General features: G+C 38.4%; 1 protein-coding gene across 2 annotated transcripts; it reads right to left on the minus strand.

Annotated features, from left to right (window-relative positions):
• Positions 1–2,824: 2,824 nt before the first annotated feature.
• On the minus strand, positions 2,825–16,256 carry Rrh (retinal pigment epithelium-derived rhodopsin homolog). 2 transcript variants are annotated; one of them, XM_090356564.1, is made up of 7 exons: positions 16,151–16,256; positions 12,188–12,378; positions 11,188–11,287; positions 9,980–10,133; positions 8,578–8,746; positions 5,139–5,317; positions 2,825–2,939 (listed from the first exon to the last, which is right to left on the minus strand). In XM_090356564.1, the coding sequence occupies exons 1-7, from the start codon at positions 16,254–16,256 to the stop codon at positions 2,825–2,827; spliced, it is 1,014 nt and encodes a 337-aa protein (XP_090212690.1). The 2 variants fall into 2 exon arrangements, with proteins under 2 accessions (XP_090212690.1, XP_090212691.1); XM_090356565.1 differs by lacking the exons at positions 11,188–11,287; positions 12,188–12,378.
• Between the last annotated feature and the right edge of the window lie 2,567 nt (positions 16,257–18,823).

Consider the following 18,823-nt stretch of genomic DNA (forward strand, 5'->3'; position numbering starts at 1 on the left):
GCTCTTTCCAGAGGAGATAGAGCTAACGGTAAAACACTGAGCCCTAAGCATTCAGAAACCGGTGTTCCAGCAACGCTAGTCATCATTTTGTAGCAGCAGATTACACAGGATTAGCTGAGATCTGAGTTACTTAACCTTCAAGTGTATCTTCCCAGGGATCAATCAGCCAGGCCCTGGAATATGTCTCTGCAAAGCAAGGCCTTCTAAGGAAAATGAATAAATCGCATAAGCTAGATTTGCAAAGAAACATGATTAACTCCCTTTTCTGTGGATGTAATGATTGCTATACCTTAAAAAATATACTTGATATATAAAAGATCACAATGTCATAGAATAAAATAGAAAAATCTTCTGCCTTATTTGCATGTCCACTGGCTCGTCTGTTTGGCTGTTTGAGTGTCGGGTGTGTTGGTTGGTTGGTTAGAGGGTTGGTTGGTTTTGTTCAGTGCTGGGTAGGACTGAACTCCAAACTTGGCACCCCACCCCAGTTATGTTGTTTTCCTTTCATTTTTTTAAAATTATTTTTTGTGCCAGTCCCAGGGCTTAAACTCAAGGCCTGAACATTATCCTTGGGCTTTCTCAAGGCTAGAGCTCTACCACTTGAGCCACGGCACCACTTTTGGCTTTTTCTATATATGTGGTACCAAGGAATCAAACCTGGGTCTTCATGCATGCTAGGCAAACACTATACCGCTAGGCCAAACTTCTGGCCCATTCCTTTCTTCTTTTTTAATAATTTTTATTGTGATTTATAGAAGGGTTACATTATATTCACCAGATAGAAGGTGCATAACTTCACAAACCTTGATACCCTTTCTCATGACATGGTCCCCATTTCCCTCCCACCCTCCCCCTGCTTATCTTGATTTCCCCCCTTCCCTGTCCAATTTCAAATAACCAATTAAGCACATGTAAAATATATCAGATATCTCATATTTGTAACAATATGAGATAACCAAGGGATGGCAAAAGAGATGAGCGATAGCATAGTACATTAAGAACAACAGTCACTCATTATAAGGCTTTTGTTTCCTTATCCTGGAGGTACTTACATTTGGTGTCATACTATTTGGCTTAATGTCTCCAGATTTTATTCTGTTGTAAATCTCTACTAGGAGAGCCCAAGGTTTCTACTGATTATGACAAATGAGGGAGACTATTGGGCCTATGTTCCTTGCTTTCTTTTTTGAGATAGAGTTTAATTGCTAACTTTGTCCGGGCTGGCTTGGAACTCACAGTCCTGCAGATGCTGCCTTTCAAGTAGCTAGAATTACAAGTGTCTACCACCAGCTTATGAATTCTTTTTGCATTCTTTGCTTATAATGGTATTACAACAGTTTTATGAAATTTATTTTCAAAGATAGAAGAACAAGACATAAAGTTGACTTTGAATAGAGTTGCCAGTATTGCCACATACTGATAATGTCCAAAAGCAAAGTAAACTAAGCTCAGGTCATAGCAATTTAAGAAAATCTCTTTAATGCCAGGTACTGGTGGCTCATGCCTATAATCCTAGCTACTCAGAAGGTTGAGACCTGGAGTTTGAGGTTCAAAGCCAGCTCAGGCAAGAAAGCCCAGGAGACTCTTCTCTCCAATTAACCAAGAAACTGGAATGGAGCTATGGCTCAAGTTGTGAAACACTAACCTTGAGTGGAATAAAAGCTGAGACAATGCTGAGTTCAAGCCCTAGAAACAGCACAAGAAGGAAGAGGAGAAGGAAGAGCAGAAGGAAGAGTGGGAGGAGGAGGAGGAGAAAATGGAGGACGAGGAGAAAATGGAGGAGGAGGAGGAGAAAAATTATTTTTTAAGTTAAGGTGTTCATTGCAGTAGAGAAATCAAATGCACGGGGTAAAATCTAAACTAATAGATTGTTACAGCATTTTTATTTTTGCCAGTTCTGGGCTTGGGCTCTGGTCCTGAGCACGGTCCTTGGGTTTTCTCAAGGCTAGAGCTCTACCACTTGAGCCACAGCACCACTTCCAGCTTTTGTCTCTGTGTGTGGTACCAAGAAATTGAACCCAGTTCTTTGTGTATACTAGGCAAGCACTCTACCACTAGGCAAAACTGCCAGCCCCTGTTATAGCATTTTATAATTGCATAAATATAAGGAATTGTATATAGAAATGCAATATCAAAGTCTCACTCAATATGCAGTCTGTTGAAACAATTTATTTTTATCAGTAGACATTAGCTGTACCTCTTCCAAAGTAGATAGACATTAGTATCACAGAGTGTTAGTATCACAGTGTGCATCAATGAATGTAAAAGTTGGGAGCAATTTAGATGTCCACTATTTAAACGATGGTTTTTTTTGTGCTGTTTAATAACCTTTTAAAATGCTGACTTTATGACTAAAAATTCATTTAACTCAACAGATATTGAGTACCTACTATGTGCCAGACAGGATGGGTATATGTGCTAAAGATGTATCCCCCCAAAAAACAACGACACAACGGCCTGCAGCATGGCCTATTAGTAGAGTGGTTGCCTAGCATGCATGTTAGCCTTGAACAAAAGAGCTTGAGGACAGTGCCTAAATCCTGAATTCAAGCCCCACAACTGACAAAAAAAAAAAAGGTGCTGGCCGGGAGTTTGGCCTAGTGGTTAAAGTGCTTGCCTGGCATGCACGAAGACCTGGGTTCGATTCCTCTGTACCACATACATAGCAAAAAAGCCGGAAGTGGTGCTGAGGCTCAAGTGGTAGAGCTCTAGCCTTGAGAAAATCCAAGGACAAGACTCAGGCCCTGAGCTCAAGCCCAGGACTGGCAAAAAAAAAAAAAAAGGTGCAGACAAAACGATCTGGTGGTGATGCTTCTCTCTTCTTTTAGATTATTCCAGAAGCTAAGGGACTTTGAGGCACATCCATTGGTAAGATACTTGTCACAGGCATTGCTTTGTGAGTCTGGTATTTGAACATGGCTAACATTGCCCTCCGAAACCTATAATAAACAAAGGGAAAATCTAGCATCATTCTATCATGGCAGAACATTTAAGGCAATTGTTTAAGCATAGATATCCCTACTGCAACAAATCAATCTGGCCTCTAACTCTACTAACAACTATTAAGAACTTTTATAAATTCATGGGACATAGGGTAGGATTAGGGACAAATATTGCACCATTGAGTATAAGTATTGAAGAGATTTAATAAAATCAATGACTAGACATGTTTATAGTGACATTTCAAATGTCAAGTGCAATTATTCCTAGGAAGGAAAGGATACATGTTTTACGTATCTATTCTGAGCAAAGGTTAATGAGATTTGAGACAGCTTGAGGCAGACAGCTTTCTAAAAAGAACTGACATTAAAATGCATATTTTTTCACTTTGTTGTGGTCTGTTTGGCCTCAAATTTTTGTTTTGATTGTGTGTGATTTTGTTTGTAAAGATTTTTTTTTTTGCCAGTCCTGGCTTGAACTCAGGGCCCGAGCATTGTCCTTGAGCTTTTCTCAAGGCTAGAGCTCTACCACTTGAGCCACAGCACCTCTTCTGATTTTTCTATGTATGTGGTACGGAGGAATTGAGCTCAGGTCTACATGCGTGCTAGGCAAGCACCCTACCACTAGGCCAAACTCTCAGCCTGTAAAAGATTGTTTTTGATGGGGTTGGGAGTTTGGCCTAGTGGTAGAGTGCTTGCCTAGCATGCACAAAGACCCGGGTTCGATTCCTCAGTACCACATCCATAGAAAAAAGCCGGAAGTGGTGCTGAGGCTCAAGTGGTAGAGCTCTAGCCTTGAGAAAGTCCAAGGAGAGTGCTCAGACCCTGAGCCCAAGCCCAGGACTGGCAAAAAAAAAAAAAAAAAGATTGTTTTTGAGACAGGGTTGTAACTGTGTAGCCCAGGCCATCCTCAGCTCCTAATCCTCTTGCCTCAGCCTCACAAGCATACACCACCATCTTATCTTAATTTTTGTATTATTTTACACACCTACGGCTGGAGCTGCTTTTCCTAAACAGGTGCATATGATGCAGATACATATTTTTATTAGAGCAGTGTTGGTAATCTGATATCAAATGAGGTAGTTCCACCTGAAATGCTGTGCCAATTGGTTCATTCTCCAACAACAAGAGGAAATCCACATCTCACTGACGAGCCAGAAAAGGAACTTTTGGGGTGATAGTCTTAAGAAAGATGGGGGGAGGCAAACTTTTCATTATCCTAAAGTTAAGACTTCATCAAACACTAGCTTTTTCTCTTGCATTTGACTACCTCTTCTATTCAGTAAATACATAATTATGCTATACAGTATGACAGCTTAATGTTTCCTTGTCCATAGAATCACTCTTCTCACTGGAATAGGAAAAACATTTGAACTAAGCTCATCAATGATACTTGATGCCAGAGAGCCATCGGAGATGAAGTTTGTCTTTGGAGTGCCTAGATGGTAGAACTTGGGTCTTGGGTTGGCCACCATATGAGAAGAGCCTGTCACCAAGCTGGAGCTCTGGATATTTAAGGTCCAGGTGCATTAGGCAGAAATGAGTTTCTATCACCTCTGGAAAGTCTTAGAACATATTCCACTTCCTGAATGACACTCTTTCTATACTAACTTACGTGTATGTGTGTGTGTGTGTGTGTGTGTGTGTGTGTGTGTGTGAGAGAGAGAGAGAGAGAGAGAGACAGAGAGAGAGAGAGAGACAGAGAGAGAGAGAGAGAGGGAGAGAGGGAGAGAGGGAGAGAGGGAGAGAGGGAGAGAGAGAGAGAGAGAGAGAGAGAGAGAGAGAGAGAGAGAGAGAGAGAGAGAGAGAGAGACAGAGACAGAGACAGAGACAGAGACAGAGAGAGAGAGACAGAGAGAGAGAGAGAGAGGGAGAGAGGGAGAGAGGGAGAGAGGGAGAGAGGGAGAGAGAGAGAGAGAGAGAGAGAGAGAGAGAGAGAGAGAGAGAGAGAGAGAGAGAGAGAGAGAGAGAGAGATGGGGCTAGACATCAGGTCCTCATGCTCTCACTCAGATTTCTCACTCAAAGCTGGTGCTCTACCAATTGAGCCACAGCTCTACTTTCAGCTTTTTGCTGAACTCATTGCAGATAAAGAGCTTCAAGGTCTTTCTGCCCCAACTGGCTTGGAACCTCAACCCTCAGATCTGACTAACGAGGACTATATAGGCATGAGCCACAAGCACCAGGCATGTAATACTTACTTTTTATTAGCAACCACATAAATACAGGGATTATAGAACGTTGAAGATTTTGCGAACAGCGGAGCTATGATGGCCATCGGAGGAGGAATCTTTTTTGGGTCCCCAAAGGAAGCCCATAAGCACACAATGGAATAAGGAGACCATGCCACCAAAAACATCAGGATCATTACTATGGACATCTGGGAAAAAAATAAATGGATATCACTAAGTCCAATATCCAAAATATTTACATAATTAATGTACCTAACAGTAAGACACATCTGTCTTGGTAACTGAGTTGATGATACTGTTGATGGCATAAAGGAAATAGCTGGTGTTTTTGCATCATTGGTCTTTGTTTGGGTGCCTGAAGCAATCTGTGATAACAAGAGCTTGGACAATGGTTTATATAGAGTAACACTCCATGCTGCTTTTAAGAACGTTACATATGTGGAATGAATGTCCTCTTTTCTTTCTGTGTGCTAGAGGAAAGTATGAAAGATGGCTTTGATAAAAGACGCGTGAAAACCCACTCAAGTTCACTTCTAGTGATTGTGCTATGAACTGTTAGCATTTGTCTATCATCACTACATATATATATATATATATATATATCTGTCTTCTAAAGCTCTCCATCTTATTTGCTAGTCTTATCTTTTACTCAGTGCATTCTATCACAAGCCATTTGAGTTGAATATATTTTATGTAAGTGCAGATTGTTTTGCAAAGGTCCTTCTTTGCATCGAAAGTGGAAAAATTATCATTTGTCATTAGACCTTCCTCCTTGCTCACTACCATGGTGGAAAAGAGGTTTATAAAAACCTACTAACCTTTAAGACAGAGAACCAGAGTTACAAAATAGTTTTTTTAATGGAAACAACATCCATTGAGTAAATGGCCAATTGCCATAAAAATGATTTTGTTTAAATATAAGAAGCCAGGTGCTGGTGGCTCATGCCTGTAATCCTAGCTACTTAGGATGCTGAGATGTGAGGATCATGGTTCAAGGCTAGCACAGGCAGAAAAGTTTGTGAAACCCTTATCTATTATTAGGTACCCCCCCAAAAAAAAGCCAGAAGTGGAGCTATGGCTCAAGTGGTAGAGTGCTAGTCTTGAGCACAAAAGCTCAGTAACAGAATCCAAGTTAAAAGTGCCCCCCGCATCACTACTACACTGTTGGTGGGAGTGCAAACTCGTTCAACCACTATGGAAAGCAGTGTGGCAGTGCCTCAAAAGGCTAAACATAGAACTCCCCTATGACCCAGCAATTCCACTACTTGGCATTTACCCAACCATCCAGAAACAAGGACATACTAAACCCACTAGCACAACAACGTTCACTGCAGCACTATTCACCATAGCAAAGATATGGAACAAACCTAGATGTCCCTCAGTTGATGAGTGGATCAACAAGTTGTGGTATTTGTACACAATGGAATTCTATGCTGCTGTCAGAAAGAATGACATCGTCCCATTTGTTAGGAAATGGAAAGACTTAGAAAAGATCATATTAAGTGAAGTAAGACAGACTCAAAGGAACTTAGGCTCAATGGTTTCCCTCATTCATCATAATCAGTAGAAACCTTGGGCTCTACTAGCAGAGATTTGCAATAGAGCAAAATCTTGATACATAAGGCCATATAATGTGAAGCTAATTGAAAGGACCTCCAGGATATTGAAACAAAAGCCATATAATGAATGATTGTTGTCCTTAATGTACTATGTTGTCTCTCATCTCCTTTGCTGTCCCTTGGTTATCTCATATTGGTATAGTATCTCACTTTGTTATCTGATATATTGAATTTATTTGTATTTGAATATTTGAAATTTGATAGGGAAAGGGGGAAAACCAAGACGGGTGGGGGGTTTGGGGGGGGGAGGGAAATGGGTACCAAGACATGTGAAAGGGTATCAATGTATGTGAATTAATGCACCTTCTATCTGGCAAATATCATGTAACCCTTTTACTAATTACAATAAAAAAAATTTAAAAAAAGTGCCCCCCGCAAAAGCCTAGCAGCAAAAAATTAAAAAATAAAAACACCCACATAAGAAAATGTTTAAAAGAGACAAAAATGAGAGAAAACCAGGTACGGACTAATACATTCTACAGAACTACATCTATCTGGGAATTGAAGGTATGAGGTAGCTCTGAAAGTAGGGGTACACATAAAACCCAATACAGGAGAACAGTTGAAATTTGCAAAATAAGAGTCACCCAGAAAGGGAAGACCAGAGTTTCCACATTGGTCCAAAGAAGAGCCACACAAGGGCATATCCATGTGGGATTTAGAAGATGGAATACAAGGAGAAGATCCTGTCAGTTTATGGAGAGAATTCACAGATCAGGACAAAGGCTCAGTCACCAAAATGCCAAGAGCCTTTGCAATTACATATACACAGCAGCGTCTTAGAAGTTCCTTGAATGTTACTATGGTGCCTAGAATTCTAGGCAGGCCATTATGGTAGTAAAAAATAAATAAACTCTTATCATCTTGAAAATCTGTACTAGAGAATGTATTCCACCCAAACAGCTGTAATAAATCAAAAAGACAAAAGGAAGATAAGCAATCCAGAAAACTGGTGATCTGACCCAGAATGAGAAGAAAAGCATTCCCAGTTGGTGAAGAGAGGGTTAAGAATGTCAACATTCTGAGCAGTGGTCTGAGAGAGACCAACCCAGAGATGATCCACATATCATAGTCTCCAAGAAGATGGGAAAATGACTCTCATCTAGGATTTGTGTGAATGCAGTTTTCATCTGACTATTGCTAATGCATTGTCAGGATGAAGAGAGAAAAGCGGGGTGGGACAGGCTGGTGACATAAGAAAAATAAACCCTCTTCTTCTATACTACAAATTTCAGTGATAGCAGCACACCAGATGTATTCGACGGAAAGATATGCATAACACTGGAAAACAGAGAATTAAAAATAGAAGAACTACAGGGAAGTGGATGAATCTAGAATGAATCATGTTGAGTGAGACAAGTCAAGACCTAAGGAACAAAAGGTGCATGGTATCCTTAATATGTGGCTATTAGATACAAAGAGTACAAGAGGGAGGACTCAATATTTGCATACCCAATGCTATGGACATGGTAATGGAAACATAAACATAATTATATAGACATAAAAACCTATGACTCTATAGACATAATGTTTTACTTCATAAATTAATGTTTCTATGACATACAAACCCTTAGCCTAATTTTGATTAAGTTCTAAATACTAAGTCCCAGTGATTATAAATACAGATTCCCTCCTTGAACACTTGTTTGTTAAACTTGTCATTTAAAATATGATGTAAAAATCAACGTTAATAAATTCTTTAATTAAAAAAATAGAAGAGCTGGAGGAGTGGAAAAATTAGGGATGGAGGAAGGAGAGTGGGGTCTTGCATGGAACTCTTTTAATTCTATACATGTGAAACTTTTGAGAGAATCTTTTCATTTTCTTACCTTTGTTACATCTACCTGATCTGACCAGTCTCTACTGAGAGTCACAGAGCATTCACTAGTAGCATGGCATTTAATGGATCGGGTCACATGATAATAGCAGTAAAACATCACTGTCAAGGGCACAATAAAATTTATTACAATCACTGTCATCGTATAAGACACGAAAGATCTGGAAATAAGAAAAGACAATGGTGATAATTCATTTAATTTCCTAGCAGGGTCAGTGGGGAGAAGACATAATTACTAGAAATACTAACAAGCTTTTTATTGTTAAATGGTTTAGAAAATATGTTTGATCATTCAGTTAGAGAAGGGGCTGACAAACCATGAACCTTGCACCAATTCCAGCCAGCCAGCTATCTTTTTTTTTTTTTTTTTTTTTTTGCCAGTCCTGGGCTTTGGCTTAGGGCTTGAGCACTGTCCTTGGGCTTTCTCAAGGCTAGAGCTCTACCACTTGAGCCTTAGCACCACTTCGGGCTTTTTGCTATGTATGTGGGGTACCGAGGAATTGAACCTGGGCCTTCGTGCATGCTAGGCAAGCACTCTACCACTAGGCCAAACTCCCGGCCCCAGCAGCCAGCTATCTCTGTAAATAAAGTCTTATTGGAAGTTACATGAATTCAGGCCTGAAGTTTCACCTACTGGTAGAGTGCTTGCCTAGCAGGCAAGAAGAACTGGGTCTGATTCTTTGGTATCACATACATTAAAAAAAAGCCAGAAGTGGTGCTGTGGCTCAACTGATAGAGCCTTAGCCTTGAGAAAATCCAGGGACAGTGCTCAGGCCCTAAGCTCATGCCCAGGACTGGCAAAAAAAAAAAGAAAGAAAGAAATTACATGAATTCATTTACATACTGTCTATGGCTATCTTTACAGCATGGTGACAAAGAGAAATAAATGGTCAGAGCCCATCTGGTATATATAGACTAAATTACTTGTTTTCAGATGTAACAAGGTACAGATTTCAAATTTGCTTTTCTGAATCATTTCTTGTTTTCCTGGGGAAAAAAGATAAAAGAATACCACTGAGTCACAGGTACATTTCTATAGTGACTCTGGCTGCAAAGCTTGCAGAAAATGCATGAACACCAGCACATCTTGCAAAGATAGTAGAAGTGGCCTAGGCTTTCCTATAATTGGCTGTTGTCCGTCTTCCCTGGCTCTCTTTTTCAACTCAGGATCTTCACTCTGATACACTCATATATGGAAAGGCTGGTGAGTACCACCCATACTGCCTGAGGAGAGGACAGAAGAAGGGACGAAGGACCCTGGATGATCTTTACTTGCAAACAAGCATAATTCACTGTTATTTTATGTCCAGCTTCGATCACTATCAAGGAAAGCACAATTGAGCATCAATTTGAAGAGTGAGCATTTGATTATAAAGGGTAAATGTATCTCTTACGTATCATTTTTCCTCCAGTTGATGGTACAGGTTGCCCCCGTAGGGTCTGGAGCGTAACTGGCCCATCCTACCATAGGCATCAGAGCCCAGAATAGACCATTGATCCAGGCCCCCAGAATCATGGTGACGTAAGTTCTGGCAGTCATGCTTCTTCCTATCATCAAGCATAGGAAATACTGGCATCATTTATAATGATGAGACTCACTTTGTTTCTGTTATGATTCAAAACTGTTACTCGTTGGATTCTTTTTGTCTACACAGACCTGTCTATAGGAATTCACATTCTGTAAATTAAGACATTGAGGCTAAAAGTGGAGTCATAACCTTAATATAAGAATATACTATTCCATCATAGATTTTTATGTCTATATAGTTATGTTTATATCTCGAAGACCATGTCCAGAACGTTGGGTATCCAAATATTGAGTCATCACCCTGGTACTGTTTGAACCCACATATTAAGGATACCATGCGCCTTTTGTTCCTTTGGTCTTGACTTAATCTTACTCAACATGATTCACCCTAGCTTCATCCAGCGAATGCCATTATTTTATCTTGTCTGTTGGCTATGTAGGTGTGTAGAATTCCATTGTCTACCATCTCTTTTTAAGCACGTTGTTTTCTCCTTTGAAAAGCGTCACGCTTTTAAAGCCTACTAATTGTGAGGATTTTTAGATTACCTTGGTAACATCTTGGTTACTTATGAGGAAGACAAACATCACTTTGCAGAGAGAGCTGCTTCTGATAGTTTAAAAAAGATTCTTTGAAGTGTTTTTTTAACACCCCAAACTGAATGTTACTATTATTTTGTTTTTTGTTTGCACATTAAATTCTTACAAACAACAACAAAAAAAGAATATACGCAGGAGGAAGAGAATTTCAGGCCAAGGAAAACAGCATTTATAAAAGTCCCAGAGGGACAAGTAAGTTGGCCAGTATGTCAGGTGATCATGGCCCTAGCCAAAGGTAGGCAGGCAGCCAAAGCCAGTCCTAAGAGCCTAAAAGTTTATCTTAAATAAAAATGGGATTTGCTCTAAAATCATAGGAAGATCCTTTCTCCCTTCCCTGTTCACTGAAACTTTTGAACAAGAATTGATCGTGAAATAAGGCTGGTGGTGATTACAAATCATTGCGTAACTTGCTTTAAGATGAATGCATGTTGTATGCCAATCAGGCATTCAATGGCCTCCCTGAACAGCCTCTCTTACCTATGTCAGGATGGCAGATAGTCAGGTATCTATCTATGGCCACAACTGTGAGCAATCCAATGCTTGCCATTCCAAAAAAGATATTCAATCCAGCATAAACCTAAAAAAAAAATCAATTGAAAAGTGTTTACCACTCCAAAACACCCTCCTCAAAACACATCTAAAATGAGTCTTATCATTAGAATATTTCAAATACACAGAATGCCTTTTTTAATGTTTCAAGATAAATCCTCCATTGTCAAGTTGTAACTGGTTTTACCAAGGTATTTTTGGAAAGGGTTTTGAAATTTTTTTTTAATTTTTAAAATTTTGAGACATAAGGTGAAACATCTATCAACAAAATGCAAAATATACCATACAGTAATATAAAATGAAAATAACTATCAAAATTTTAGCATTCAAAGATGAGCAAGTAAGGGTAAAGGGTAAGTTCAATAGGAAAGTTATTAATAAGGAACAATCTGTCCACCAAGTCCAGGTAATATTAATGTTTGTTTTCACATAAATGTTTAATGTGTAAAATATACAACCCACAACCACAGTAAGTATCCAAAGAAATATAAATTTTAAAATATCAATTAACACTCACAGAAATAATGGAAATTTAAAAGTCTGACAATCCCAGTATTTGAAAAAGTTATATCAATCATAATTACATATATACATACATGCATACATATTTAGGTCTCATAGCTGTCATGAAAATTTTTATTATTTATTTGTTTGTTTTTGCCAGTTCTGGGGCTTGAATTCAGGGTCTGGGCATTGAGCTTCTTTAGCTTCAAGCTCTACCACTTGAGCCACGGCACCACTTCTGGCTTTTTCAGTTTATGTGGTATTGAGGAATCCAATCCAGGGCTTCATGCATGCTAGGCAAGCGCTCTACCACTAAACCACATTCACAGCCCTGATCTAACTTCTTGAGATTTTTTTAAAGACATTTAAATTTACATCTAGTGTATCGACTTCATTTTTGCTTTGTTCCAAAGGTCTGCAATACCTGACAGCCTGCATATCCAAACTTCCATCTTCCATACAGATCTGAAGCAGCAGACATAGGGTAACCAATACTGCACACACCTATGTCTGTCAGAGCCAGGTTGATGATAATTGCATTTGTGGGTGTCCGAAGTTCTTTGTATTTAATGAAGATGCCCAGAACTATGAAGTTGCTGAGAATACTTATCACACCTGAGGACACAGACGAACAGTTCATGCACTGTATGTAATCTGAGTGTTTAAAAGTAGACTCAAAATGTAATGACTGAGCCTCTTCAAGAAAAGACCACAAATCTACTATAGTTCTTTGTGTGAAGCATCCCCTTGGCTGTTCTTCAGAATGTAACATCTTCACAACCATTTCTGTGAAACAGAAATAGGATTAGAACACAGAAGTTCTGTTGATTGCATAAACCAGCAGGAAAGGTCGGTTTTAATACTGTCACCTCTGGTACCTGGGTCCTTTGACTTTCAGGGATGCCTGAGTGGCAGGCACACACTCACTTCTAGTAACTTAACTTCATCCTCCCTTTCCCTGACACCGGAGGTTCTAGTTTCTCGGAAATGTTCTTTCTCCAATCTCAACTAGCTATTCTATCCTAAGAATATCTGTTCCATTATTTCTGAACCTTGCCATATGCTCTAGCTTCACATTTTATTCAACTTACTGTCGTGAAACATTTATGAAGCATGCACTCAGTATGGAAGATTGTGTGATTGTTTCAGTCTTCCTGGAAAGTCAATATATCCAAATCTGAATTATTCAATACACACACACACACACACACACACACACACACACACACACACACACACACATGTGCCTGTGAAAGAATGCCTACTGCAAGATTTGGCTATCCAGACAGTTAAGCCAGATGTCTGAGTCACTAGGACTTATGGCACAGGTGATTTCACCCAAGACCTGGACAACTGACTCTCAACCTTTGCAATCCAAGACTGAATTTTTTCAGTGTTTCAGAGCTGACTTGTCTCAGGTAGACTGAGTACAACACTTATTGATCAGAATGCTAATGTATTATCTCATGAGAAGTATTGTTGAGTAGACCGGCACCACACATAATCCTAACCAAAAGTCCCTAGGGGGTGCATACATTTTCCCTAAAGCAGATATGGGCTACCCATATCCTGAGAGAGGCAAGCTAGTCCCAGTCCTGGAGTTCTGGAGACTATGACAGGGTTTTGTCACACACAGGAATAGAATTGAATTGCCCATGAAGAGAATTCTTGATGAGGATTTCCTGGCCATTGTCATTGAAAGGGAATGTTTCCAAGTACCAACACACAAAAGAATCAGCTAATAGCTTCTGTCGTATTTGGTACTTGAGTCAAACATCCGCCTTAGCATCCTGTTATACAAATCTTCACACTCCTGTTCTTTCCTTGTAGAAACTGCAGCCACAAGATACTTGCTACAGCATAGAATTAGCAATGGTTGTTCTCCAAATTCTAGTCCTTCACTGTAACTGTGCAGTTACTTGAATGTAACTGTGCAGACTCTTTGCCTCATGTGTTGTCACCTGAGTTCGACTTGTCAAATATGCCCATCGTTCTAGTAATTTGTCAAATCTTGTAAATCTTGACTCTAATTTTCTCCACTGGAAATATATTGATCCTTTTCTAGGCATATGCAAATGCTAGCCATCCTTCAACCTTCAGCTCACATCCAGTTTGGCCCTAAAATGGTCTTCTGTTCATAATACTATATTTTTTCCTTCCTTAATCTTATGTGATCCTACATTTTTTTTTTTCTTTTCCAAGTCTTGGGCTTGAGCTCAGGGCCTGAGCACTCTCCTTGGACTTTCTCAACAACAGAGCTCCACCACTTGAGCCTCAGTACCACTTGCGGCTTTTTTCTATGCATGTGGTACTGAGGAATCAATCAAACCCAGGTCATTGTGTGTGCTAGGCAAGCACTCTACCACTAGACCAAACTCGTGGCCCATGATCCTATATTTAATGGTATGTTTTCCTGTGCTTGCCATGAACTAATGAAATGTCTTGAGTATGTGACATATAGTGGCTTTATTTAATACAAGGATCACAACTAAAATTCACACTTAAGCTTAATTTCCATTACCCTGAAGTTGCTTGATAAAATTAACCCTTGCTGTATGTAATGGAGGGATCTAAAATCAAAATGCCTAGTTCAGTTCCAAGCAAAGTTACTTAGAAGGCACCTTCTGTTGAGCAAATTTTCTAAATTCTTTGCCTGTATAAGCAGGAGAAACAAAACTAAACTTACTGAGTTAGGGTAAGAATGAATTATTTTGTACATGTAAGGATTCTAATTGGTACTAGTAACAAGATTCCTATTATTAAGTCTGTTGTAAAAATCAGATAGATTGATTGTAAATAGAGATTCCCTCCTTGAACACTTGTTTAACTTGTCATTTAAAAAATGATGTAAAAATCAACATTAATAAATTCTTTAATAAAAAAATCAGATTGTCTTAGGAAATGTCCTTTGCATGTAACTCTTGCTACCAGACCACTTAAGAAGCTTTCGTTTGATCAGTTACAAATAAATAAGTAGATAGACAGATCGATAGATAAATAAAACAAATAAGGAAAAAGAAAATAAAGAGAAAAAATTTAAATACAACATACTGAATGTTATTATGCCAATGAGATTGTCATATTTGTCAGCAAAGAAAAAAAACTTCCCAGTACTTATGCAGAAGTATTCAATAAATAAGCTTACAAATCTCAAAATTATGCAACAGTAAGGAACTCATCATTTCTAGTACAAGAAGGCATACTCTAATTTGTAATTATGAGGAAAAAACTAAACATTTATGAATTAATTAGGTATAGATTTTGTAACTACTCCCTCTATTTCCCTCTATTTTGAACATGTCTTTAACTTTCCATAAAAGTCAATCCAAAAAAATAGCCATGAATTTAATATAAGTTATTTGTAAAACTCACCACTAAGAATAGTTGGAAATCAAACGAGTGATCAGTATAAAATCTATATCACAATTAATCCAACATATAAAGAAGATAAAAAATGTCTCTTCATTTCCTCTATCACGTTTTTTTTCTACAAACAAGCCTTTATATTAACCTGTTAGAATTGAGTGTATGTATTCAAGAGAGGCAAATATTTGCCTGATACTGAAGTAATCCCAACAATCACGATAGTTCCTTCACTGGACAGATATGAACACAACATAATAAAAGGTGAAGGAAGTTGCTCACCATTGCAAAAATGCTAAAATACGATTTCTAAAGCTCAAGAGTTCTATAACATTCTGAAAGGAACTACATTCACATATTCTGTCTTTCATGATATGACATTCTGTCTCTTTGGAAGATGACTTCTCTTTCTAGGAACTTTCAATCTTTAGCTAGATCCCAAGAAGAAAGCTGTAATAATTACGTATAAGAATAGTAAACAATAATAAAAATGCACTTTGCCATGGTACACACTAAGGATCTTAGTTTAATAATGAAATTATCAAGTATACAGATATTTTTATTTATGCTAATTTTATAGAAAACTATCTTGGTCATCTTTCAGTGCTTGTTATTTATTAAAATATCTTTTGACATTAACCACCATTCACAATGCTTTCTGGGAGATGAACTGAAGAGATAACATCAAGATGCATTGTACACATAAACTGTCATGTTGGATTGAAACTCCTTTGTATAACTACTTAAAGGTTACTTTAAAAAATTATATGAAAGTACAAAAACCATATATAAAAAGCAAAGCTCAATGTTTTCTTTTCTTTTCATTTTCTTCTTCAATCCTTACAGCCCAGATTGCACTCTAAATTCTCCCCTTTTGCATGAGCAGGTTAGCTTTATAGATCTATACTGAAAACCTGTATTTCTTCACCCACTGGAAGCAAGATAATCACTTTGCGGTAATGAACCATACTTACCACAATCACCCACACCTACCATGACTCATACTTGCCAAAATGACCCATACCTGCTGTAATCAAGTAGGTAGCAACAATATTGTGTTCTGTCTGTGAAAACACAGAGCCATCTTCATGTCTAGAGCCTGAACTGTTACCTACATTATTCCTTAGCATTATGGAGACAACTTGCACAATAAGCCTTCAATAATTATGAACTGATTTAATAGCCTGAGAAGAAAGCTTTGTCAGGGCCAATCATTTCCACCTACAGAGCTCAAAGAATGGTCTTTTCATACAGGGCCCTGCATAGAGCTCAAACAAGGGTATTATCATACAGGGCCCTGCTTAAAAGAAACTGGGCTAAAGAGGAAAGGGCTTTAATGCTCAGAACATGGGGAAAGCTTATTAGCAAAACAGAGAGAAATACTAAGCCTCATGCCAGTTTTAGGCTGAAGCAGGTCAGCAAGCACACACATCCTACTTAAGCAGTCAACAGTTAGTGAAGGAGCTAACTTCTTTCTGCCTGATATTAAGAACTGGTTTTGCCCCATGTAACTAATCAGATTAAGTACTCTGTGGTCTGTTGACTATTTGAGCTGTTAAGATTTCAGTTTCCTTTCTCTTTAACAATTATATATTTATATATAATATATATTATATATTTAAAGGTTTACCTCTATATTTAGAGGCTTATCTCTAAATATATAATACTCTTTAGAGTAACCCCCACACACACCCCTTCCTCTGTATTTCCACACCTCAATCCCCTTCAGATATCAATATTCTATGGTGTATATCTTTTTATGCTTTATTTTGCTAATACAAACATACATTCATACAAATATATAGATATATATATGCTTGTTTACATGCTTGAGGTTTCTCCCTTTTTTTTTACAAAACTGAGAATATATTATGTATGTACATATATATATAATCATTACATATACGTGTATAATCATTGTGTTGTATATAATTGTTGTGTGCACATAAATTATATAGCTTGCTTTCCCCTAAATACCATACCATAAATTCCAGGTTAATAACCCTAAGTGTAACTTTACCAATACCTATATATTTCACCACACGGATCTACCATGATCTACTCCACAATCTATGTAAGTTAATTTACCTTATATTTTGGTACATGTGTAGTAATCAATATTGTGTAGTAAGAGTAATAATACCAGCAAAGTATATGGATTTGATAGTTCATTCAGTCTATAAAGCATTGGTTAATTTAATATTCCAGATTTGCTGTTATAATCAGAAAAATGAATCATATTCTAATGTGACATGCATTGTTAGAATGATAAGGTATGCCCTACTCTTTTGTCAATATTCTTTATGGCATGTAAAACTATTCATATAGATATCATTTGGTTAGTTTCTTATAAATCAGTACTTCAGAGAAATGCTTGAATGCACCGAAGGTAACTGCAAGCATAGAAGAGAACCACTAGAGGGCTGTATTTGCCCATTTACTTACTCTCTTTGTAACTCAAGAAAACTCCTTCTGTTGATAGATAAGGTCCTAAATCTTACAGACTCTAGTACTGGAATTCTTTAAGTAATATTCTTAAAAGTATTTATGGGGCCGAGAGTTTAGCCTAGTGGTAGAATGCTTGCCAATCATGCACGAAGACGTGGGTTCGATTCCTCGATACCACATACATAGAAAAAAGTCAGAAATGGTGCTGTGGCTCAAGCGGTAGAGCTTTAGCTTTGAGAAAGCCCAAAGGTGGTGCCCAGGCCCTGAGTTCAAGGCTCAGGACTGGCAAAAAAAAAAAAAGTTCTTATACCTGAGAGCCAGTGTTTCAATCCTGTAATCCTAGCTATTTGGGAAACTGAAAGTGACAGCATCTGAGGTTTGAGGCCAGCCTGGGCAGAAAATTTCTTGAGATCTTAAAAATAATCAGCAGTGCCAGGCACAGTGGCTCACACCTATAATCCTAGCTACTCCGGAGGCTGAGAGCTGAGATCTGAAGATTAAGGTTCAAAGCCAGCCTGGGCACAAAAGAACCTAAGACTCTTATCTCCACTCCAGTTCATCTCTAGAAGTGGGGCTTGGCTTGAGGGTAGGGAGGTAACCTTAAGCTGAAGAGCTCAGGGAACCTTAAGCTGAAGAGCTCAGGGACAGTGCCCAGGCCAAGTTCAAACCCCATGACCCACCAAAAAAAAAAAAAAAAAATCAGCAAAAAGTGAGGTTAGCATATGAGAAAATGTTCATCATCTATGGTCATAAAGGAAATGCAAATAAAAACAATCCTAAGATACCAACTTACCCCAACAAGAATGGCCAAGATTTTGAACTCAGACAATGACAGTTGCTGGCAGGGTTGTGGAGAAAAAGGAACCCTATTGCCCTGCTGGTGGTATTGTAAACTAGTTCAGCCACTCTGGAAAGCAGTGTGGAGGTTTCTTAAAGAACTGAAAATAGACCTTCCCTATGATCCCGCCATACCACTTCTGGGCATCTATTAAACATCATGACCCAAGATATTATAAGGACACCTGCTCAGCTATGTTCATCTCTGCACTATTCACAATAGCCAGGCGATGGAAACAACCCAGATGCCCTACTGCAGATGAATGGATACAGAAAATGTGGTATATATATACAATGGAATTCTACATAGCCAACAGACAAGATAAAATAATGGCATTCACAGGGAAGTGGATGAATCTAGAGTGAATCATGTTGAGTGAGACAAGTCAAGACCTAAGGAACAAAAGGCGCA

This window comes from Megascapheus bottae, chromosome 23 (assembly GCF_031878675.1).
Source record: "Megascapheus bottae isolate mThoBot1 chromosome 23, mThoBot2.hap1, whole genome shotgun sequence".
In the NCBI taxonomy this organism is placed as follows: Eukaryota; Metazoa; Chordata; class Mammalia; order Rodentia; family Geomyidae; genus Megascapheus; species Megascapheus bottae.